Raw genomic sequence first — 18,231 nt, 5'->3', positions numbered from 1 at the left:
ACATGTGGACTCTGAGCAACAGCCCCTCTGCTGTGGTGCCCACTGCCACCCTAGTGCTACACGTGGCGTCTGCCCTCATGCCCTCGGCCACCCAGAAGACAGCTTGGTGGAGATGGGTGGCATGACCCAGGCCCTGGCGTCTGGGGAGCTAATGTCTAGGTGTCCCTGGTGGACCTGGCCACACGTTAAGGATGCACAGAGGCCTTCCCAAGAGACGGCCGCCGACCTGGCCTCCTGCCTGCCCGGCCCATGGTGCTGAGTTTTCGAGCCTGGGTTCCAGGGCTGCCTGGGAAGTGGCTCAGATCAGGTCGGGGTCCCTCACCCGGGTGCTTCCATCAAGGACAGAGGGGTGAGAGTGGCCATGAGTGGCCCAAGAAGGCCTGGCAGCATGTAGTGTGCAGGGAGCCACAGCAACCAGGAGGGCACTGCTGGCCAGGAGGCCCTGGACAGGGATCCCGGCCCACCCTAGCAAGAGCGAGAGGCCGGCTGGGCAGGTGGTGGGCTCGGAGGAAGATTTTTGGTGGGGGGCAGGTGTGGAGGGGAGTTTTTCAGGAGAGGAGATCCAAACGTGTTCACCAATCCCCAGGAGGGACTCGAGGCCACAGCTGCTACTGAGGCTTAGGTGCTCGGAAGGGAGCCGCCGCCGCGTGCACTGCAACCTCGGTCACGAGTGTCTAACTCAGTTTCCATCTGCACACGCCCCATGGACCGAACCTGCTGGGCTCCACTTTCGCCTGGGGCTCACTGGGGCTGCAGGCGCTGGGGTAGGACAGATGCTCCCCCGGGAGGAGGAAGTTGGGACGGAGAGGGACCTGGGGTCGCGGGGCAGGTGGGCTTACCTCCCCGCAGAGGGGCTGAGGGCCTGGAAGGGGGCTACACCTCTCTGCAGCCTTTTGTCCAGTTTCACATCCACGTGTCCCTCCTCTGGGAAACCTTGGAGAAGAGAGCACCTGGCTTCACTCCCTGGTCAAAGGGCGCACAGGACGGGGGACCCAAGCCATCACAGCAGGAGAGCGTGAGCCATACCTGACAGGGGTGGGGGTGTGGGAGCTTCCCTGGCCCTCAGGCCCCTCTGCTGGAGGAAGGGCAGGGAGTCAGCAGGGAAGGAACCACAGGAGAAGCCTCACTCTTCCTCTGGCCAGAGGACAAGACCAGAGCAACAGCTGTTGCGGGTGCCACACGCCACACAGGAGAGCTCACACACTCCACACGCCACGCGGGAGAGCCCACGCACACCATGCTGCTCAGACCCCCCGGACAACCCCTGGCTGTTGTCCTCCTAGCCCCCTTTCCAGGAAGGAAGCCAAGGCTCAGAAAGAAAATGGGGTCCCCATTCCTCCCAGCCCACAGGACCCCCCGGCCACTCGGCGGTCACCGTGGCCCAGGTGCCGGCTTACCTCGGGGCTTGCTTTCGTGGAGGAACCTCGGGCTCACACTCTGCTGTTGCTCCCAGCTGGGGCCCCACGGCAGCGTCTCGTCATCCAGGAAGTAGGTGGCAGGGAGAAGGGGCTGGGGCTGCACGCTCGCCCATTCCCCAGGTGCCCCTCTGCCCCCGTTGGCCCCCAAGGCTCCAGGGCAGGCTGGGGCGGTGAGCGTGGGGGCGGCAGGCAGGGTGTGGGGACGTAAGCGCAGCAGGCCCGCAGCTAGGTCCCCGACAGTGTCCGGTGCCTCGGCATCCTGTAGCTTGGCAGTGAGGCTATCGACCCGTTGCTTGAGGACTTTAGCCGTGGTCTCTAGCGCCTGCAGCCGCGCCTGCTTATGCTGGAGGTGCAGGGGGCTGGAAGTGCCCAGGTGCTCGGCCTCCTTCGGGTCCAGGTAGATGCACAGCCCCCGGGGTAGGTAGTGGGTGGTCAGGTCCTGGGGCTCCAGGGATCCCAGAGAGGGTGAGGCTGACAGCAGCACGGGGGCATCCCGTTCATCTTGGGGGCCCCCTATCCCTGGGGTCTCTAGGGTCTCAGCACGGTTCCAGGCTCTGTTCAAACACAGGCAGAAGCTGCAGGGAGAGAGACGTGGGCAGATCAGCCCAGGCTCAGTCGCCCCAGCAGGGCATGGAAAGCAGGCGTGTTTTGTGGGGGTGAGCATCACAGCAGCGTCTGTGACCGACCGAGTGTCTGTCCGCAGGGACCGGGGAAGTGGTGACGGTATCCACACAACAGACCACACAGCTGCCGCAAAGAACAGGGCCAGGCGTGAGCGAGGGGACAGAGGAATTGGATCCCTGGCACTGCCGGTGGGGGTGTAAAACGGTGCTGCCGTGGCAAGAGGCAGTTGGGTCAAACATAGAACAAGCACGAGTCTAGCAAGTCTGCCTCTGGGCATGCACCCAGAAGAGCTGAAGTCAGAGTCTCAAAGACGTCACCCCTGTTCACAGCAGCCTTATTCTCAACAGCCAAAAAGTGGAAGCCACTTTTGTCCATCGAGGGACAAACGGAGAAGCAAAATGAGATTCACCGACACGGTGGAATAGTATTCAGCCTTGAAAAAGGAAGCACATTCTGACGCAGTCTACAACATCACCCTTGGTAGAATCAGTCAGGCACAAAATGAAACTGGCCCGATGGTCCCCTGGAACTCACCTTCATGGTTTCTTTTGAATGAACATAGAAATGAGCCCGGCCGGTCTTCACACGTGAGAAAGTTTCATGTGTCTTATCTGAGTTCCTTTCTCAGGAAACCGACCACCAGCCCTCCCAGACAGAATCAAGGAGTTGAAACGCACCAGATCACCGCATCTGGACAATGAGATGCCAGACTCCTTGTTCATCATGCTTGCTTCCTCACCCTTCCCTAGTTCCCGTTTCCTGCACGGAGCTGCACTCCTTCCCTGATACGCAAGACCCCAGCTTTAGTCAGTCAGGCAGGGAGTTGAATTTGAGACTCAGCCCCTATCTCCTCGGCAGCGGCACCCAATTAAAGCCTCTTCCCTGGCAATGCACATTGTCTCCGCGATTGGCCTTCTGTGTGGCCAGCAGCAGGACTGAGACCAAACCCCTGCTGTCTCAGTAACAAAAAAGACAAACACAGTGTGTTCCCGCTCACATGAGGGCCCTGGGACAGGCAGATCCATAGAGACAGGAAGTCGAATGGTGGTTGCCGAGGGCTGGGGAGGAGATGGAAAGTTAGTGTTTTATGGGGACAGAGTGTCAGTTTGGGAAGATGAAGAGTTCTGGAGAAAATAGAGATGGGGTCTCACAATGTTGTCCAGGCTGGTCTCAAACTCCTGGCCTCAAGCAATCCTCCACCTCAGCCTCCTAAAGTGCTTGGATTATAGGCATGAGCCACCGCGCCTGGCTACAATTTTTTAGGTGGGGAAAAAAACAGACAAGGACATGATGAAGTGAGATGAGACCCTGCAGCCGCCCAAGATGACAAGGACCAAGCTCGGCAGCATCCTGTTGAGCAAACAGAGCCCGACGGTGGCCAGTGGGGGAGGGGCTGCCCTTAGGGAGGGGGTGGCACGGCGGGGCCAGCATGGGACGCTTACTCAGTGGCTCACTCAGGACCTGTGTCCTTGTCTCTCTGGACATCGACAGACACAGCCCCTGGGCTGCCCTGTGACCCAGACTCCAGGGAAATAATCCCCAAATAAGCACCTTCAAGACAAAATGGAGTCAAAAGGAGCCAGAGGGAGGGGTCGGGTCCTGCAGAGAGGGGTGGGAGCTGAGCTCCCAGGGCCAACTGGAAGCCTCCAACACCAGCTGCCAAAAATATGCCAGGGGCAGCCCTGAGGGAGTCCAGGGTGGGACGCTCCTGGTGGGTGGGAGCCCCCTCCCCAGCCTCTGAGCCAGCATCCCCCTGCCCGCCGGAACCAAGGGCATGCAGGAGGCCTGGCTGAGAATTCCTCACAGGTGCCTAGCGTGAAGCCAGGCCAGAGAGTGTTTGCCACTGGCCTGAAGCTGGGACCTTCCACAGCCCTCCCTGGGCGAGAGCCAGGCTGGAAACTAGTGAGACCCAGGCTCAACTCCCCCAGGCAAAGTGGGGGGAGGTCTTCAGACCCCACGTGTGTGACCCACGATGCCCTTGGCACAGGGGCCTCCAGAAATTCAAATACACGGTAGTCAAAGCAAAACAGAAACACAGAAAATAACCGAAAAGTAAGTGCTGCGAGGAAGAGGAGAGATGGGGACTCTCGCACCGGCAGGGGGATGGGAACCAGGGCGGCTGCTGTGGGAACGGGGTGCAAGTGCCCGAGAAAGCTGCACACAGAGGTGCACGTGCCCATGCAGTTCACTCCCAGGCGGGTACCCAAGAGAAACAGTGCAAGGGCCGGAGCAGCCCATGCAACCCACTCACAGCCACCGCAGGTGGGGCCCAGGCATCTGTCAGCCACGAGGCTGTGAAGAAAAGGTCGCCTGCCCACAGCCGGCATTATTCAGCCACAGACTCAGTGAAGTTCTGATTCAAGCTGCAACACTGATAAGCCTGGAAAACGTTATCCTCGGTGAGAGAATCCAGACCCATACCCCATAATCCCATTTAGATAAAATGTCAAGAATAAGCAAATCCGAGCGGGGCGCAGTGGCTCACGCCTGTAATCCCAGCACTTTGGGAGGCCGAGGTGGGTGGATCACCTGAGGTTGGGAGTTCTAGACCAGCCTGGTCAACATGGTGAAACCCCGTCTCTACTGAAAATACAAAAAATTAGCCAGGCGTGGTGGTGGGTGCCTGTAGTCCCAGCTACTTGGGAGGCTGAGGCAGGAGAATCACTTGAACCTGGGAGGTGGAGGTTCCAGTGAGCCGAGATGGTGCCACTGCACTCCAGCCTGGGCAACAGAGCGAGACTCCATCTTAAAAAAAAAAAAAAGAATAGGCAAATCCGTTGAGGCAGAAAGCAGACCCATAGCTCCCCCCAGGGCTGGGAGAGGGGCTGCCTCCTGAGGGTGGGGTTCATGGGGAGTTGGAATGTTCTGGAACTCAGTGGAAGTGCTGGTTGCACAGCACACGGTGAAGGTGCTCAATGAACGTGCCCTTTAACATGGTGGATTTAAGTTAGATGCAACTCTTGCCTCCATGAGAACAAGCACAGTGATGACCGCCTGCTCCATGCAGCCAGGTGGTACTGCAGGCGGGTGGGACAGAACCTGCCCCACCTGAGGAGCCTCTCAGTCATGAGGCGATATCACGAGGTCCCCAGAACGCACCCAGAACTGTCCTCGGCCCCAGCCCACCCACGGCCCCGCCCAGCACATGCAGCCCCTGCACTTTCACACCCACCTGCCTGGGGCTTCCTGGCCCCCCAGCACCACGCCAGAGGTCACTTTGCTCCACTCCAGCACTGGGGACTCCAGGCCCCCGGAGGCTTCCAGGCCCTAAAGCAGAGGGCAATGCCATCAGAGGCCCCCTGCTTGGGAAGCCCACACGCCCCGTTCTCTCAGCCTCAGAGCTAGGCCCTGACCTCCCCCAGGGGTCTCAGGCTGCTTTCCCAGAGCTGTGCAAGAATCGGGGGACCCACTTCAGGGGCTGTGAGAGCCAAGGGAGTCTCCCCGGATCCCCGTTGTACCCAGGGGCAAAGGCGCCCAAGTCTGACCCTGCACCTCATCAGGGCCTCCCCCAGGGAGGCATCCACAGAAGCCCTGGCTTTCTGCAGGCAGTGGCAGCGACACCGTGCAGTCCCCAGCCCCCAGCTGCAGCCCTCAGGCCCCAGCTGCAGCCCTCAGCCCCCAGCTACAGCCCTCACCCGGCTACTCCCTGGAGGGCACTAGGGGGCTGGAGGCAGCACCTGAGCGCCTAAGCCTCGGGTCCATGGCTGAGTCCCCCCAACCCACCCCCGGCACGTACCGCGGACTGCGCAGAACTGGGGACAAAGGTCACGATGCCAGGGGTGGTCCGGGAGACCACGGGGACCGCCCTGCCAAGGACGGCCTCCCTCTGCTGCCGGTAGACCTCCTGCAGCCTCCGGCTCCTCAGCTCCTGTGTGCGCAGGGCCGAGGCCTTCTCCTCCAGGGCCTGCTGCCACCGGGCCTGCGCCTTCTGGCGCATGAACTCCCGCAAGGACTCGGAGCTGTGTGAGGGTCCCAGGAGACCCCGGGGCCTGGGGCAGGGCCGTAGCACGTCCTTCTCCTTCCCAGGTGGGTTCTGAGGGAAGCTCCCAGTGGGCCTTGGCAGGGCATGCTTGGCACCCGAGGCAGGGGAGCCGATGCCTCTGCCCTTGCCCTGGGGGCCGGCCCTCTGCACGCTGGAGCTGCTCCAGGGCCGCTGTGCTGGAGGACTGGGCCTTTCCAGAGGATTCCACAGTCTGGGGCCAAGGGCCTCCCAGTCTTCACAGGCAGTCCAGGCTTTCTGCGGACAGGGCTGCGTGGCTGCAGCACTCCAGGGCTGCTGGGTTCGGAAGGGGTTCCGCTTTTCAGGGGGGCTCCCAGGCCTCTGGAAGGAGGGGCCCTGTCTTTGGGACCCCGAGGCCCTCTGTGAACTGTAGGCCTGCCCAGCCAATGTACTCCAGGGCCGCCGGGAGAAGTGGCCCAACCTCTCATGGGGACTCTCCGGCCTCTGGAAGGAGCAGTCCTGTCCTTGGGTCTCCCAGGCCCTCTGCGGACAGGACTCCCATCCAATGGAGGAGCTCCAGGGCTCCCAGGTGTGGAAACTCCTAGCTCTCTCTGAAGAGGAATGCTTCCCCTCTGTCACGGCCCAGGGACTCTTAGAGAAGGATATCTGGGCATTGGGGTCCCTGCAGGGGCCCTTCCTTGCCACATCCTGCAGCCTCCGCTTTGATGGCCTCAGCTCTTGCCCTCCCTTGCGGGTCTGGGCCAGTTCTAGACCAGCCTGGATTTGCTGGCCCAGGTCTCGTAGGATGGCCATGGCCGTCTGGATGGTCGCCGGCTGGTCGAAGGAAGCCAGGCTGGGTGTGTTCCCAGACACCTGCTGGTCACTGTGGGCGGAGGTGGCACCGGGAGACTGGGCACAAACCGGCGAGCACTCAGCAGCTGTGACTTTCTCGCTGTCTCCTGTGAAGACAGGAGCATCAGGGGTGAGGAGAGGAGTGGAGGGGAGCGCAAAGCCAGCTCCTCCACCCAGGCTGGAGGCAAAGAGCGTGGGGGCGGCTAGGAGGCCCTTGGGCCCCTGCTGGGCAGAAGCCCTCTGAGGGTGGGCACCACGCCTGTGTGATGAGCCGCTGCTCTGCACACAGTAGCCAAGCACAGGTGGAGGGTGCCAGTGTCTGGGGAGCCCCTGCCAGCTCCCATCCTGCCTTCCTGCCAGGAGAGCGCCTCGGCAGCGTGCCTGCCCTGGGAACTGCTGATGGAGCCTCGCAGGGACAGAAACCCTTTTGTTAGGCTTTGAAAACACTTATTGCCCGAAGTCCCCAGTTGCGTGCGTGGCAGGTTTGGAGGGTGTTTGCGGGCTTCTGTGAGAGGTGCCCACACCTCCTCCTTCCAGGCAGCCTGGAGCCTGGGTGTCTCCTCCTCCGCTCCCGCCCCAGGTGCCACAGCAGAGCAGGACAGAGCTCATGGCAGAGGCACAGATACCTAAGGCCACGGTGAGAGCCGGGTCTCTCGAGGGATCCTTGCTATGGAGGCTGAGGAGGACGGGAGGGGGCCCAAGCAGCGACCTCACCAGAGCTTGTCCCTTTCTCCAGGCGTAAACACCAACCAGCTCCGAATCTTAAACAGAGAACACACACACACAGCCGGGCGCCCCATGTCCCTCTGGGCACTGGCCCGGACGGGGAGGTTGGTGGCTCTGCACAGCCCCAAGAGGCCACTTCAACACTCCCAGAGGGCACGGGGGGCACATCCCTCACATCCAGGCCCCTGTTGGGCACAGCGCGACCCTCAGCCTGCACGAGGCAGGCTGAGTCTCAGGGCAGCCACAGGCAGGTGGCTTCCCTGACCCTCAGAGTCTTCAGGAAAGCGTGGACAACGGGACCTGCCCCACAGCTCTGCCAGTGAAGCTCTCAGCACAGGCAGGACACACAGCCCATGCGAAGGAAACACTGAGCAGCACAGCAGCAGGAGTGACCATCGTGAGCCAGGAGCCCCACCCTCGGCTCCCCGCTGCACATCAGGCTCCGCACGGACACGGGAGGTCCTGCCACCGCTGGCCACGGGCGCCAAGCCACAGGAGATTAACCTGCTTTTAAGCCAGCAGAGTCAGCGGTCACACAGGTGGGCAGCGGTGAAGGCTCCCAGACTGGCAGGACAGGGAGTCCCAAGCATCGCGGCAACAAACGGCCCCACGTTCGGAGTAGAAATGAGCCTTCGCTCACAAACGGCGTCACACAGTGAGCGGCATTCGTCAGGGTGGTACTTCATAGCCCAGCTCACGGCCACCGATGCCAACATCAGCGCTGCCAGCCCCGTGCGCCCAGCCACGAGGGCCCTGGCAAAGGCCGGAAGCAGGGCCAGCCCTGGGCTCACACGCTCGCACACTCACACACTCACGCTCAGACGCTCTCACACATGTGCCCCCCACACGTGCTCACACACATGCTCACAACTCCCACACGGGCTCACAGGCTCACACACGCACTCCAGTGCTGACAGGCACGCACACACTCACACTCATGCTCATAGTCACAGCCCACACACGCGCTGTCACACACGCTCATTCACATGGTCACACATTCACACAGGCACACACACTCGCACACACTCTGACATGTGTTCACACACGGTCTCATCCTCACACACATTCACACAGACACACATGCTCTCACACACACACACTACCACACACTCATGCTCTCGCACACTTTCACACAGACGCACATGCTCTCACACACACACACCACACATGCTCTCACACACACCACACATGCTCTCACACTTTCACACTCAGTCACCTATGCTCGCTGACTCACGCTCACTCACAACCACACACACTCTCACAAGCTCATATACACACCTTCCTGTGCTCTTGCTCACGCATTCACTCTCACACACACTGCTTATTCCACCTGGCTCTGCAGGACCAACACCACATGTGCTATGAGTCCCTGGCTCCTACGCCCCTTCCTTAGGCCGAGCCCAGGGCAGTTCCACCCCATGGCCTGGGGTTAAGACCACAGTGGAGTCTCAGCCAGGGCTCGCCCTGACCCCCACGAAGGGCGACTTTCTGCCAAATGAGGGTGCCTTGGGCAGGGACCATCCAGAGAGCTAAGCACCCAGGGGCAGGCTCCTGGACTGAATCAGGGACTTCCCTAGCACCCCCCAGACATGGCACCTTCCTCACACTGCCCTGACCCCTGGCCATCAGCCACAGGCCTGAAGCTACCTCTCCAGGAAGAGAAATGGGCTACGCAGTCACACCCACCAGGCCATGTCCTCCCAAAGCCACATCCCCAAGGACAGGTTTCCCACAGCCACGCCCTCTCCAGGACAGGACCCCAAGCCATGCCCCACGCCCACTTTAGGACAGGACCCCTTAAGGCCATACCCTGTCTAGGACAGGACCCCAAGATAGAGGAAGGTTTAGGGTGTGGTCTTAGGAGTCCCAGACCTGGGTTTAAGTCTGGCTCTGCCACTCATCAGCCATGGGCCTCAGGCAAGTGATTCACTTATCCATGCCTCAGTTTCCCCATCTGTAAAAAGGGGTGCGTATCTCACAGCACCTCCCATAGGGCCACAAGAATGAAAAGGTAGTCACGATCATTGCAGGAGTTAGGCCCGGAAGCAGGTCAGGATTCCACTGGCTCAGGGTGGTGTCAAAGGCCGGAGCTGAGGCCAGCATGACCCAATTGGCCACAGCTGGGTTTCGGGGGGGACCCAGCACGGAGAGGAGCCCCAGTGGGGTTTCTCCATCGTAGTCCCTACAGCTGCTTTCCCTCGCTGGGGTGCTGGGCCAGGGGCCCACCTGGGGAGGGGCTGCCTGCCTGCCCGCCCAGCCCCTCCATCGCTGGCCACTCACTTCCCCATCAGCCCGCCAGAGGGTCCCGCTCGATAAATGGGTCCTGATGGGCACATTTTTTCTTCCGCTGAGCAGTTTAATGGCAATTAATTTTTTTACGAGAGGATTTTTAATCTGTGGAAATGGATGAAGTCCCCAAGTGCCCTGTCAAAGTTCCGGGGCCGACCGAATCTATGATAAAAAATGCAAAGTGAGGTGATATAATCTGAAATTAAATATCGGGCTTCATTTTCCTTTGGCCCGGATGGATGAATATTTTATAACTATTGTGATTTAATTTTTTGTTAACTACAGCAAATTTCTAATTCATCCAATTCCCAAGTCCTGTGGCTCTGACCTCTGAACTGAAACTCATCTCTCCTTAGCCCAGCTGTGACTTCGTCACTGACAGAAACTAATGGTCAACGCTGTCAGGGTGACATGGTGCTTAGGATGATGAATGCAGCCGGTGGCATGCCCTCTGACCCGGTGTCAGGCAGAAAGCAGGTCATTTTTCAACTGAGCCATTAAAATAAAACAAACCAAAGACCTGGGGGAGGAAGGGGGTGATCATGCAGAAAATTGTTGTATTGTACGCATGTTTCCACAGGCTTCTGGAACCTTCTTGGTGCCCGGGTCCCTCGATCGCCTTCCCCTCCTGCTCAGCCTCTGGCCCCGCTGAATGCACATGGTGGCCCCGCGGCCCTGCTGAGCTCCCACCTAACCCTTGTGTCCTCCCTGGGTGTGGGCACAGAGACGTTTACTCTCGGCTGGAAGCTGCCGCTCTGCCTAAGAGCAGAGGGGCCGGTGACTGATGACATGGGGCAGACGCTCAGGCACCCGGGCATGGACAGAGTGCACGCCACACAGTGCCCCTCCCCGCGGCCCCAGGGCTGTGACTGCACACAGTGTGGAGAAACTGAGGCATGGAGCATCACGGGAGAGGCCGGCAAGCTGGCACTGCTAAAACTTAGAGTGAGGGTCCCACAGAGCCAATCTCAGCCCAGTGGGTGGCGTTCACTCCACCTGGGGGCTGTTGCTGGTATCTCCAAAACCCCGTGGTTTGGGGGCCCCAGGATCCACACCTGGAGGGTGGCCTTGACCAGCTGCCCAGGCGTGGCCCCAGGTGCACATGGCTGGGCTCTCAGGTTAGGAGCATCGGCCTCGGGCTGGATGGGTGGGAGGCTCTGCCTCTGCCTGTGTAGCCCCGGGCAGGCTGTGGACTCTCTGTGAACCTTGGTTGCCTCATCTACAAAATGGGAGCAAGACTGCTGACCTTGGCAGGGAACCAGGAGGCTACAGTGGGCCCACATAGGGTGGGTGCTGGCCACACCACTCCACTGACCATGAAGACGCCCCGGAGGGAAACCTCGGAGGGACTCTGCCTGCCGCCCACCCACTCAAGGGCAGGGGCCGCTCTCAGGTTCACCCTGCCATCTCTGAAAACCCATGCCCAGGCTGGGCCGCTGGGTCTCTGACCCCTCTGCCCGGTCCTCAGCAGGGGAGATGCCTGGATCAGAAATTCCTCTGTGACCACTGGGATCCACCCACAGGAGTACCTGACTGGACTCTCCAGGAAACACGCATGACATTCATCGTAACGCAAGCGCACGCCTGACCCACACCCCCATGTGCCTGTGCGGAGTCCCCAAGCTACTGGACGGAGTGGGGTCTGCAGAAGACCCTTTCCTACCCCCAAGTGTGCAGGTGGAAGGAGATGTCCTGGGCTTACTCATTACATGTGACCGCTTGACAAAGCAAGCACGGCTCCATTGGCCAAGCGTGCCCTGAGCTGCCCACCGCACGTGCACCCATGCCAGTATCTGTTACTGCTCTGGAGAGCTGTGGGCTGCAGGTGGCGTGAGCTGCGGGTGGCGTAGGCTGCGGGCGCCATAAGTTGCAGGTGCTGTGGGCTGTGGGTGCTGTGAGCTGCGGGTGCCATGGGGTGTGGGTGCCTTGAGCTACGGGTGCCATGAGCTGCAGGTGGTATGAGCTGTGGGTACCATGAGCTGCCAGTGCATGCTACAGTGTGGTTGAACGGCTGTTTCCTTAGACTCGCCCAGTCTCCCAGTGTTGAGAGGACAATAGTGCCTAGTGTTTTGTGGACTTTGTCTCAAGGGACACGCCCCTGCCCAGACAGGAACCACGTGCTGCTCCAGTGGTGGCCAAGGTCACCAGTTGCCTGGGACACCAGCCCTGACGCTCCAGCCGGGCCTGCCGATCCCAGGTGCCCTGCAGAACCCTGTGCACATGGCAGTCCGGCCGGCCAGCCCCAGCTCCAGAAATGAAAGCCATCTGCCTACCTAGTGTGCGCCAGGATCATATACACCTAGTGTGCCAGGGCCCCCAAATAGCAAACCTTACCTTCATCTTTGTCTTTGTCTTTGGCTGGTCTTCTAGGGGAGGGTGACTTCGGAGTCTTCTCTCTTTTGCAAGAACTGCTCTTGGTTCTTTTGGGTTTTTCCCTTAGAACTTCAGTGAGGAAGAGAAAGGAAGGAAGGGAGGGAGGGTGAGCAGTAAAATGACACACAGGCCCCGCCACATGGCTGCCCTGGGGTCCTGTGCAAACACAGTTCCTAGAGTCATAAACATTGTCGGTCCTGGTCCCTGGTTGGTGAGAGCCAGGGTGGGCGGCTAACGCTGGGGACGTGGCACAGTCTGACTGTCACGTCCCCTGCAGTGCTCAGCCTGGGGACTGCCGCTGGGGACTCCTCCCTAGAGAGCCGGGCATACCTATTCAAATTCCCTCCTGAGTGTCTGGAAGCCTCCCCTCCGGGCCCAGAGGTCCTGAGGACAGGAACCGGTTTCTCATCTCTGAATCCAGCACCCAGCTGGGGGCCCGGGCCATGGGCACTCAGGACTGTTTGCTGAGTGAATGAATGACTGGACCGGCCAGGACCCAAGTGAATGCACAGAGTGGCAGCAGCGGACTGAACACCTCTGGGACCAGGGCCAGGAAGAGCAAGGGCAAGACTTGGAGAGGCCTTGGCATGGCGGGGTGGACCCCTCTGCTGATGGGGAGGAGATGCAGAACCCCAGGGGGTGGAGTTTGCTCAAAGTCCTGCAGCGAGTGCAGGGGCCACAGAGAGGGCCTGGCTCCGGAAGCTGGCTGGTCATCTTTCCCTGCCTCCCAGTTTTAGTCTCCGCACAGCTGGGGTGGGGGCGCATCTGGGACGTCACCATGCGAGAGCCTGCCGTGTCTGACGGCTGTCCCACGGGTGGGGACCCATAGAAGAGGACCCTGGCCCAAAGGCGTCTGAACCTCCAAACGCCACTGGGTCCAGGCTGGGCCTGTCCCTTGGTTTTACAGGCTCCAATTCTGCTGGCAGGAGGAGCCTCAAGAGGCAGGTCCTCTGCAAGGGACACAGACTGTGATCCCATTCTTTTTTTTTTTTTTTTTTGAGACGGAATCTCGCTCTGTCACCCAGGCTGGAGTGCAGTGGCCGGATCTCAGCTCACTGCAAGCTCCGCCTCCCGGGTTCCCGCCATTCTCCTGCCTCAGCCTCCCAAGTAGCTGGGACTACAGGCGCCCGCCACCTCACCCGGCTAATTTCTTTTTGTATTTTTAGTAGAGACAGGGTTTCGCCATGTTAGCCAGGATGGTCTCGATCTTCTGACCTCGTGATCCACCCGCCTCGGCCTCCCAAAGTGCTGGGATTACAGGCGTGAGCCACTGCGCCCAGCCTGTGATCCCATTCTATACGGTCCCCAGAGTCACCAGGTCCATAGAGACAAGAAGTAGGAAGGTAGGTGCCAGGGGCTGGGGGACGGGGATGGAGAGTAAGTGGGGACAGAGCTTCGGTTTGGGAAGATGGAAAGTTCTAGAGATGGAGGCTGGCAATGTCTGCACAGCGCTATGAATGTGCTTAGCGCCACTGAACTGGGCACTTAAAAAAAAGGCCCTCCGGCCGGGTGCAGTGGCTCACGCCTGTAATCCCAGCACTTTAGGAGGCCGAGGTGGGTGGATCACCTGAGGTTGGGAGTTCTAGACCAGCCTGGTCAACATGGTGAAACCCCGTCTCTACTGAAAATACAAAAAATTAGCCGGGTGAGGTGGCGGGCGCCTGTAGTCCCAGCTACTCGGGAGGCTGAGGCAAGAGAATGGCATGAACCCTGGAGGCGGAGCTTGCAGTGAGCCAAGATCGCGCCACTGCACTCCAGCCTGGGTGACAGAGCGAGACTCCATCTCAAAAAAAAAAAAAATAATAAGGCCCTCCCCCATGCCTGCTTCTGGAGAGTTCTCAAACTGGGAGAATGAAAACGAGGCTGCCAGGAGCCAGTGGCTGATAGGATGGAGTGGCTGAGGTCCCTGAGTGACCCATTGCTGGACCCTGAACTTGACCTGGGGCAGGGGCAGGGAGAGTGGCCACCTGGACAAGCTGATGCCATTGGGGTCCCCCGGAAGGCGGAGGAGGGAGGAACAAAATGGCCCTGACCACGGGGCTCAGGCGGAACTGGATCTGGATGGGCAGGAGTGCCCCTGCAACTGTGGGGTCAGCGAGAGGGCTCTGTCCCCTGCTCTCCGAGGGCCAGCCCGGAACCCCGCCCACATCTGCACTGGCTCACACACCGCATGGGAGGGACACACCCAAATGCATGCCTGTGGCTGCTGCCCCACCAGATCTCATGGAGAAACCATCAACCTGGGCACACCCGGCCAGCACTGCACCGCTGGGATGGGTGACAACTGTCCCCGAGAAAACGCACATGATGCCCCGTGCTGAGCCTGAAACGCCTCTGCTCCCAAGCTCCCCATCCTTCGTTCTGGGTCTCAGGAATCTTACTGGCATCTGCCTCTCTCTGGACTGGAGAGAGCCTCCTGCATCCATTTTCCCCCGGCAGCAGAGTGAGCCTGCCCAAGCCCAGCTCACGGCCACTCCCAGCCTAGGGCTCAACGGCTCCCATTGCCCGGGATGAAGGCCACATCCTCCAGCCCCCAGCAGCAGCTCCTGCCCCCTCCATCCTACCCCTCCCATTTGTCAAACAAATAAGTGAGTAAAAACCTGGTGAGGCCCTTGGCCCTTGGCCCCGGCCCCTTCATCACGGGCCTGGGAGCCCGCCAATGGTTCAGCATCTCCCCCTCTGTGGGATGGATGCCTCGCATCTACAAGACAGAAAAGTGAGCCCAGGAGCTGGCAGGGACCTGGAGGGCCCCAGGCCCACTCCCTGTGGCTGGCATGCAGCCACACAGGAAACTCCTTGCCTATTTTGTGCAGGAGATCTCTCAGGAAAAAAAAAAAAAAAATGCCCCTGCTCAACTCCCCTACCCCGCAGGGCCTGCCTGGATTCCTGCCCCACTGGAGAGGCAGAGGGTTAGAACACAGGCTCCGGAGAATGGCAGTCTGGCTCCAAATCCCTGCTTGGCCTCTTTCCAGTTGGGGTCCTCCCTGACCCTGTGTCTTTGTGAGTGTGGTCCAGCATGTGCTGCCCACATCATGGCTGCCCACATCATGGCCTAAGCATGTAACCCGGAGCACCAGGGCAGCCAGCCACAGAGCCACTCACCAGGAACCTGGTGCTGGGAGACCCTGGAGAGCGTGCGCCCCTGGCCACGGGAGGCCTTGGCTTCAACTCTGCGCTCAGCCGCGGTCAAGATGCCGAAACCTGGAACAGGGTGAAAAGAAGAAGGCAGCGTGAAGAGAGAGATCCACAAAGAATTTCCAAGAAAAGATTCCATTTTGGCAGCAGCTCAAGAGCCTTTATTTATTTATTTGAGACAAAGTCTCACGGTCAGCCAAGCTGGAGGGCAGTGGTGCAATCTCAGCTCACGACAACCTCTGCCTCCTGAAGCTCTGTCCCCATTAAACACTCACGCCACTGCACTCCAACCTAGATGACAGAGCGAGACTCCATCTCCAAAAAAAAAAAAAAAAAAAAAATATATATATATATATATATATATATAAAAAATAAAATAAAGGAGGAAAGTATCTTTCCTGTTTTCTTAGGAAAAGAGTTAAATACCTGGACACAGAGAATCCACAGGACTGGCTCTCAACATTACTCCAACAGGGAAGCCGTTTCCAAACTTCTTTTTTTTTTTTTTTTTGAGACAGAGTCTCGCTCTGTCGCCCAGGCTGGAGTGCAGTGGCCGGATCTCAGCTCACTGCAAGCTCCGCCTCCCGGGTTTACGCCATTCTCCTACCTCAGCCTCCTGAGTAGCTGGGACTACAGGCACCCGCCACCTTGCCCGGCTAGTTTTTTTTTTTTTTTTTTTTTGTATTTTTAGTAGAGATGGGGTTTCATCGTGTTAGCCAGGATGGTCTTGATCTCCTGACCTCGTGATCTGCCCGTCTCAGCCTCCGAAAGTGCTGGGATTACAGGCTTGAGCCACCGCGCCCGGCCTCCAAACTTCTTTAGTTACCACTCCCACCCTTGACCCCTCCAAAGCCAAGACCCCCACCACACTCCCACCCCTGTCCCTTCAGGAGGGAAGCTGCTAGACTTTCCAAATCCCGGGCTGACATTTTAGGACACTCCTGACCTAAGTCCACACAAACCTGACCATGCAGCGTCCCCCGAGGCTACAGGGACAAAGGCACAGACTCTAGGTCCAGGGACCAGGCCCCCTCTCCCAGCCCCGCAGGCCCTGTGTGCCCCCCGTCCTGGGCGCTGGCATCTCCACCGCTCCCCTGCCGTCTCCAGGGAAGGATCCACATCATGGACCCGGCTCAGAAGCACCCCTTCATGACTCCTAATCCCCACCCTGGGGGCACACTGCATACACCCGGCTGGCCCCCACCACGTGCCCAGCACAACCCGATCCTGCCCGCTCTCCACCCTCCCGACAGCCTCACAGCCCTCTTCCCCTCTCTGGCAAAGCGGCCGCTGACCTGAGCATTCAGGGGCTGGAGGGGGATTTTTTGCCTCTTGGGTCTTCCTCCTAAGCGCCACCGCGGAGGCTTTGTGGAGTCTGGAGGTGCTGGAGGGGGCTGAGGTGCCCAGGGACGCACAGCTCCCCTGCTGCCACGCCTGGGCCCGAATCTTGTCTCTCAGCTGCTCCAGCCGTGGGTCACTCTTTCTGGGCCGCCACTGGGGCCCCAACACCTGGGGCGGCCTCTCCTTCCAGGACACACACACTTCATGGCCCCCCGAAGAGCCCGAGAGGCGGCCCGATGACACCGAGCTGTCCCCATCCCTGACCTCCGGGCCTGTGGACCACATGGGCAGGCTGCGGGCCTTTCCCCAGGGGCCTGGCTCCTCGAGGTCTTCAGACCCGACCACGTGGGGAGCTGCCCAGGGTGGGTCCGGCTGCTGGGAGGGCCACCTCAGGGATGCCACGTCATCCTCGGCTGCAGGTGCGCGGAGCCTGGGAGGGAACAGCAGACATGCGGGTCAGATGTGCAGGTGGAGAAGTGCCAAGCAGAGCTGCTCAGACTGGCCCCACCTCCCCAGGCATTCCTGCTCTGCAGACTGGAGGTGGAGAGGAGGGCCTGGAATATATCCCACCTCAAAGACAGCCCCAGCATTCTCTCTCAAGCCCTGACCACACCCCTCTGAGGTAGGTAATGTGATTGGCCTGATTTACAGATAGAGAAACTGAGTCTCAGAGAGGCCGGGCTGCCTGCCCAAAGGCACAGTCAGAGGCAGGCACAGCACTCTGACTCCACACCCTCGTATCTCGCACAGAGCTGCTGCCTCCCGGGGCAGGCATGGCACCTGCCAGCAGTGCAGCCCTCCACCCGAGTCCACGCAGATGCTACCTGGGCTTGGTACCAGCCTCCCAGTCGGCTGCTCTCCCTGGGGCCCCATGGGAGAAGAGGCCCTGCCTCTGGCTGTTCTTGTGGCCGAGCTGAGGCGTGTCCCCCAGGCGGGTAGGCAGGGTGTCCGTGACCAGGGTTGGCATGGCCGCAGGGCCGAGGGGTGAGCAGGTGCAAGGCCAGCCTGGCCCGACCTGCCTGGGGTCGCTGCTGCCTTCACATGACGGCTTCGAGGCCTGCAGCCCCGCCTATGACCCTGCCCAGGATGGGCCAGCCACTGCCTGGCTCCAGATGCCCGCCTGTGCCGGTCCCCTGGCCCACGATGTAAGCCCTCAGATGGGTCATTGAAACTGGGCTGGCACGGTGGGCAGCCTGGCCCTGGGCTGGCCACAGCTGGGGGCCTTCCTAATGAGCTGTCTCTTGGTGGGGTGGGGGAGAGTTCCGGCTGGCCTGGTGACAGCATAATAACCTTGTCACTCAGCGACAGAGCCTCAGGCCTTCAGTTCCTGCTGGGGCTCTCAGCAGTGCCCCACCCAGCCCTCCCAGGCCCAGAATGACATGCAGGGAGGGAATGGGGCCGGGCTGGGCTTGTGGGGTCAGGGTTGGGCAAGTTTCTGGTTGGTGGGGGTCAGGGTCAGGCTCAATTCAGTCTGAGGCACAGAGGTCCCAGCAGTTGTGGGGCCCAGCCCAGACATCCCAACAGAAACACATC

General features: G+C 60.1%; 1 protein-coding gene across 7 annotated transcripts in view; it reads right to left on the bottom strand.

The window, feature by feature from the left end:
- The window catches only part of CCDC187 (coiled-coil domain containing 187), a 50,004-nt gene extending 32,067 nt beyond the window's left edge, over positions 1-17,937 (bottom strand). For all 7 annotated transcript variants that reach the window (XM_033238567.1, XM_033238570.1, XM_033238571.1 and 4 more), the window contains exons 1-9: positions 17,523-17,937; positions 16,653-17,128; positions 15,325-15,423; positions 12,184-12,291; positions 7,461-7,595; positions 5,779-6,941; positions 5,215-5,309; positions 1,398-1,993; positions 840-933 (exon numbers count right to left, since the gene is read on the bottom strand). In XM_033238567.1, coding sequence (XP_033094458.1) covers positions 840-933; positions 1,398-1,993; positions 5,215-5,309; positions 5,779-6,941; positions 7,461-7,595; positions 12,184-12,291; positions 15,325-15,423; positions 16,653-17,128; positions 17,523-17,665 — 2,909 coding nt within the window. In that variant the 5' untranslated portion in view covers positions 17,666-17,937. The remainder of the gene's footprint in view (positions 1-839; positions 934-1,397; positions 1,994-5,214; positions 5,310-5,778; positions 6,942-7,460; positions 7,596-12,183; positions 12,292-15,324; positions 15,424-16,652; positions 17,129-17,522) is intronic.
- Between the last annotated feature and the right edge of the window lie 294 nt (positions 17,938-18,231).

The sequence above is a fragment of the Trachypithecus francoisi genome, unplaced genomic scaffold, assembly GCF_009764315.1.
Source record: "Trachypithecus francoisi isolate TF-2019V2 unplaced genomic scaffold, Tfra_2.0 Lachesis_group16, whole genome shotgun sequence".
Taxonomy (NCBI): domain Eukaryota; kingdom Metazoa; phylum Chordata; class Mammalia; order Primates; family Cercopithecidae; genus Trachypithecus; species Trachypithecus francoisi.
Note: the sequence above shows the minus strand (reverse complement) of the source record. Positions and strands in the feature narration are given on the sequence as shown.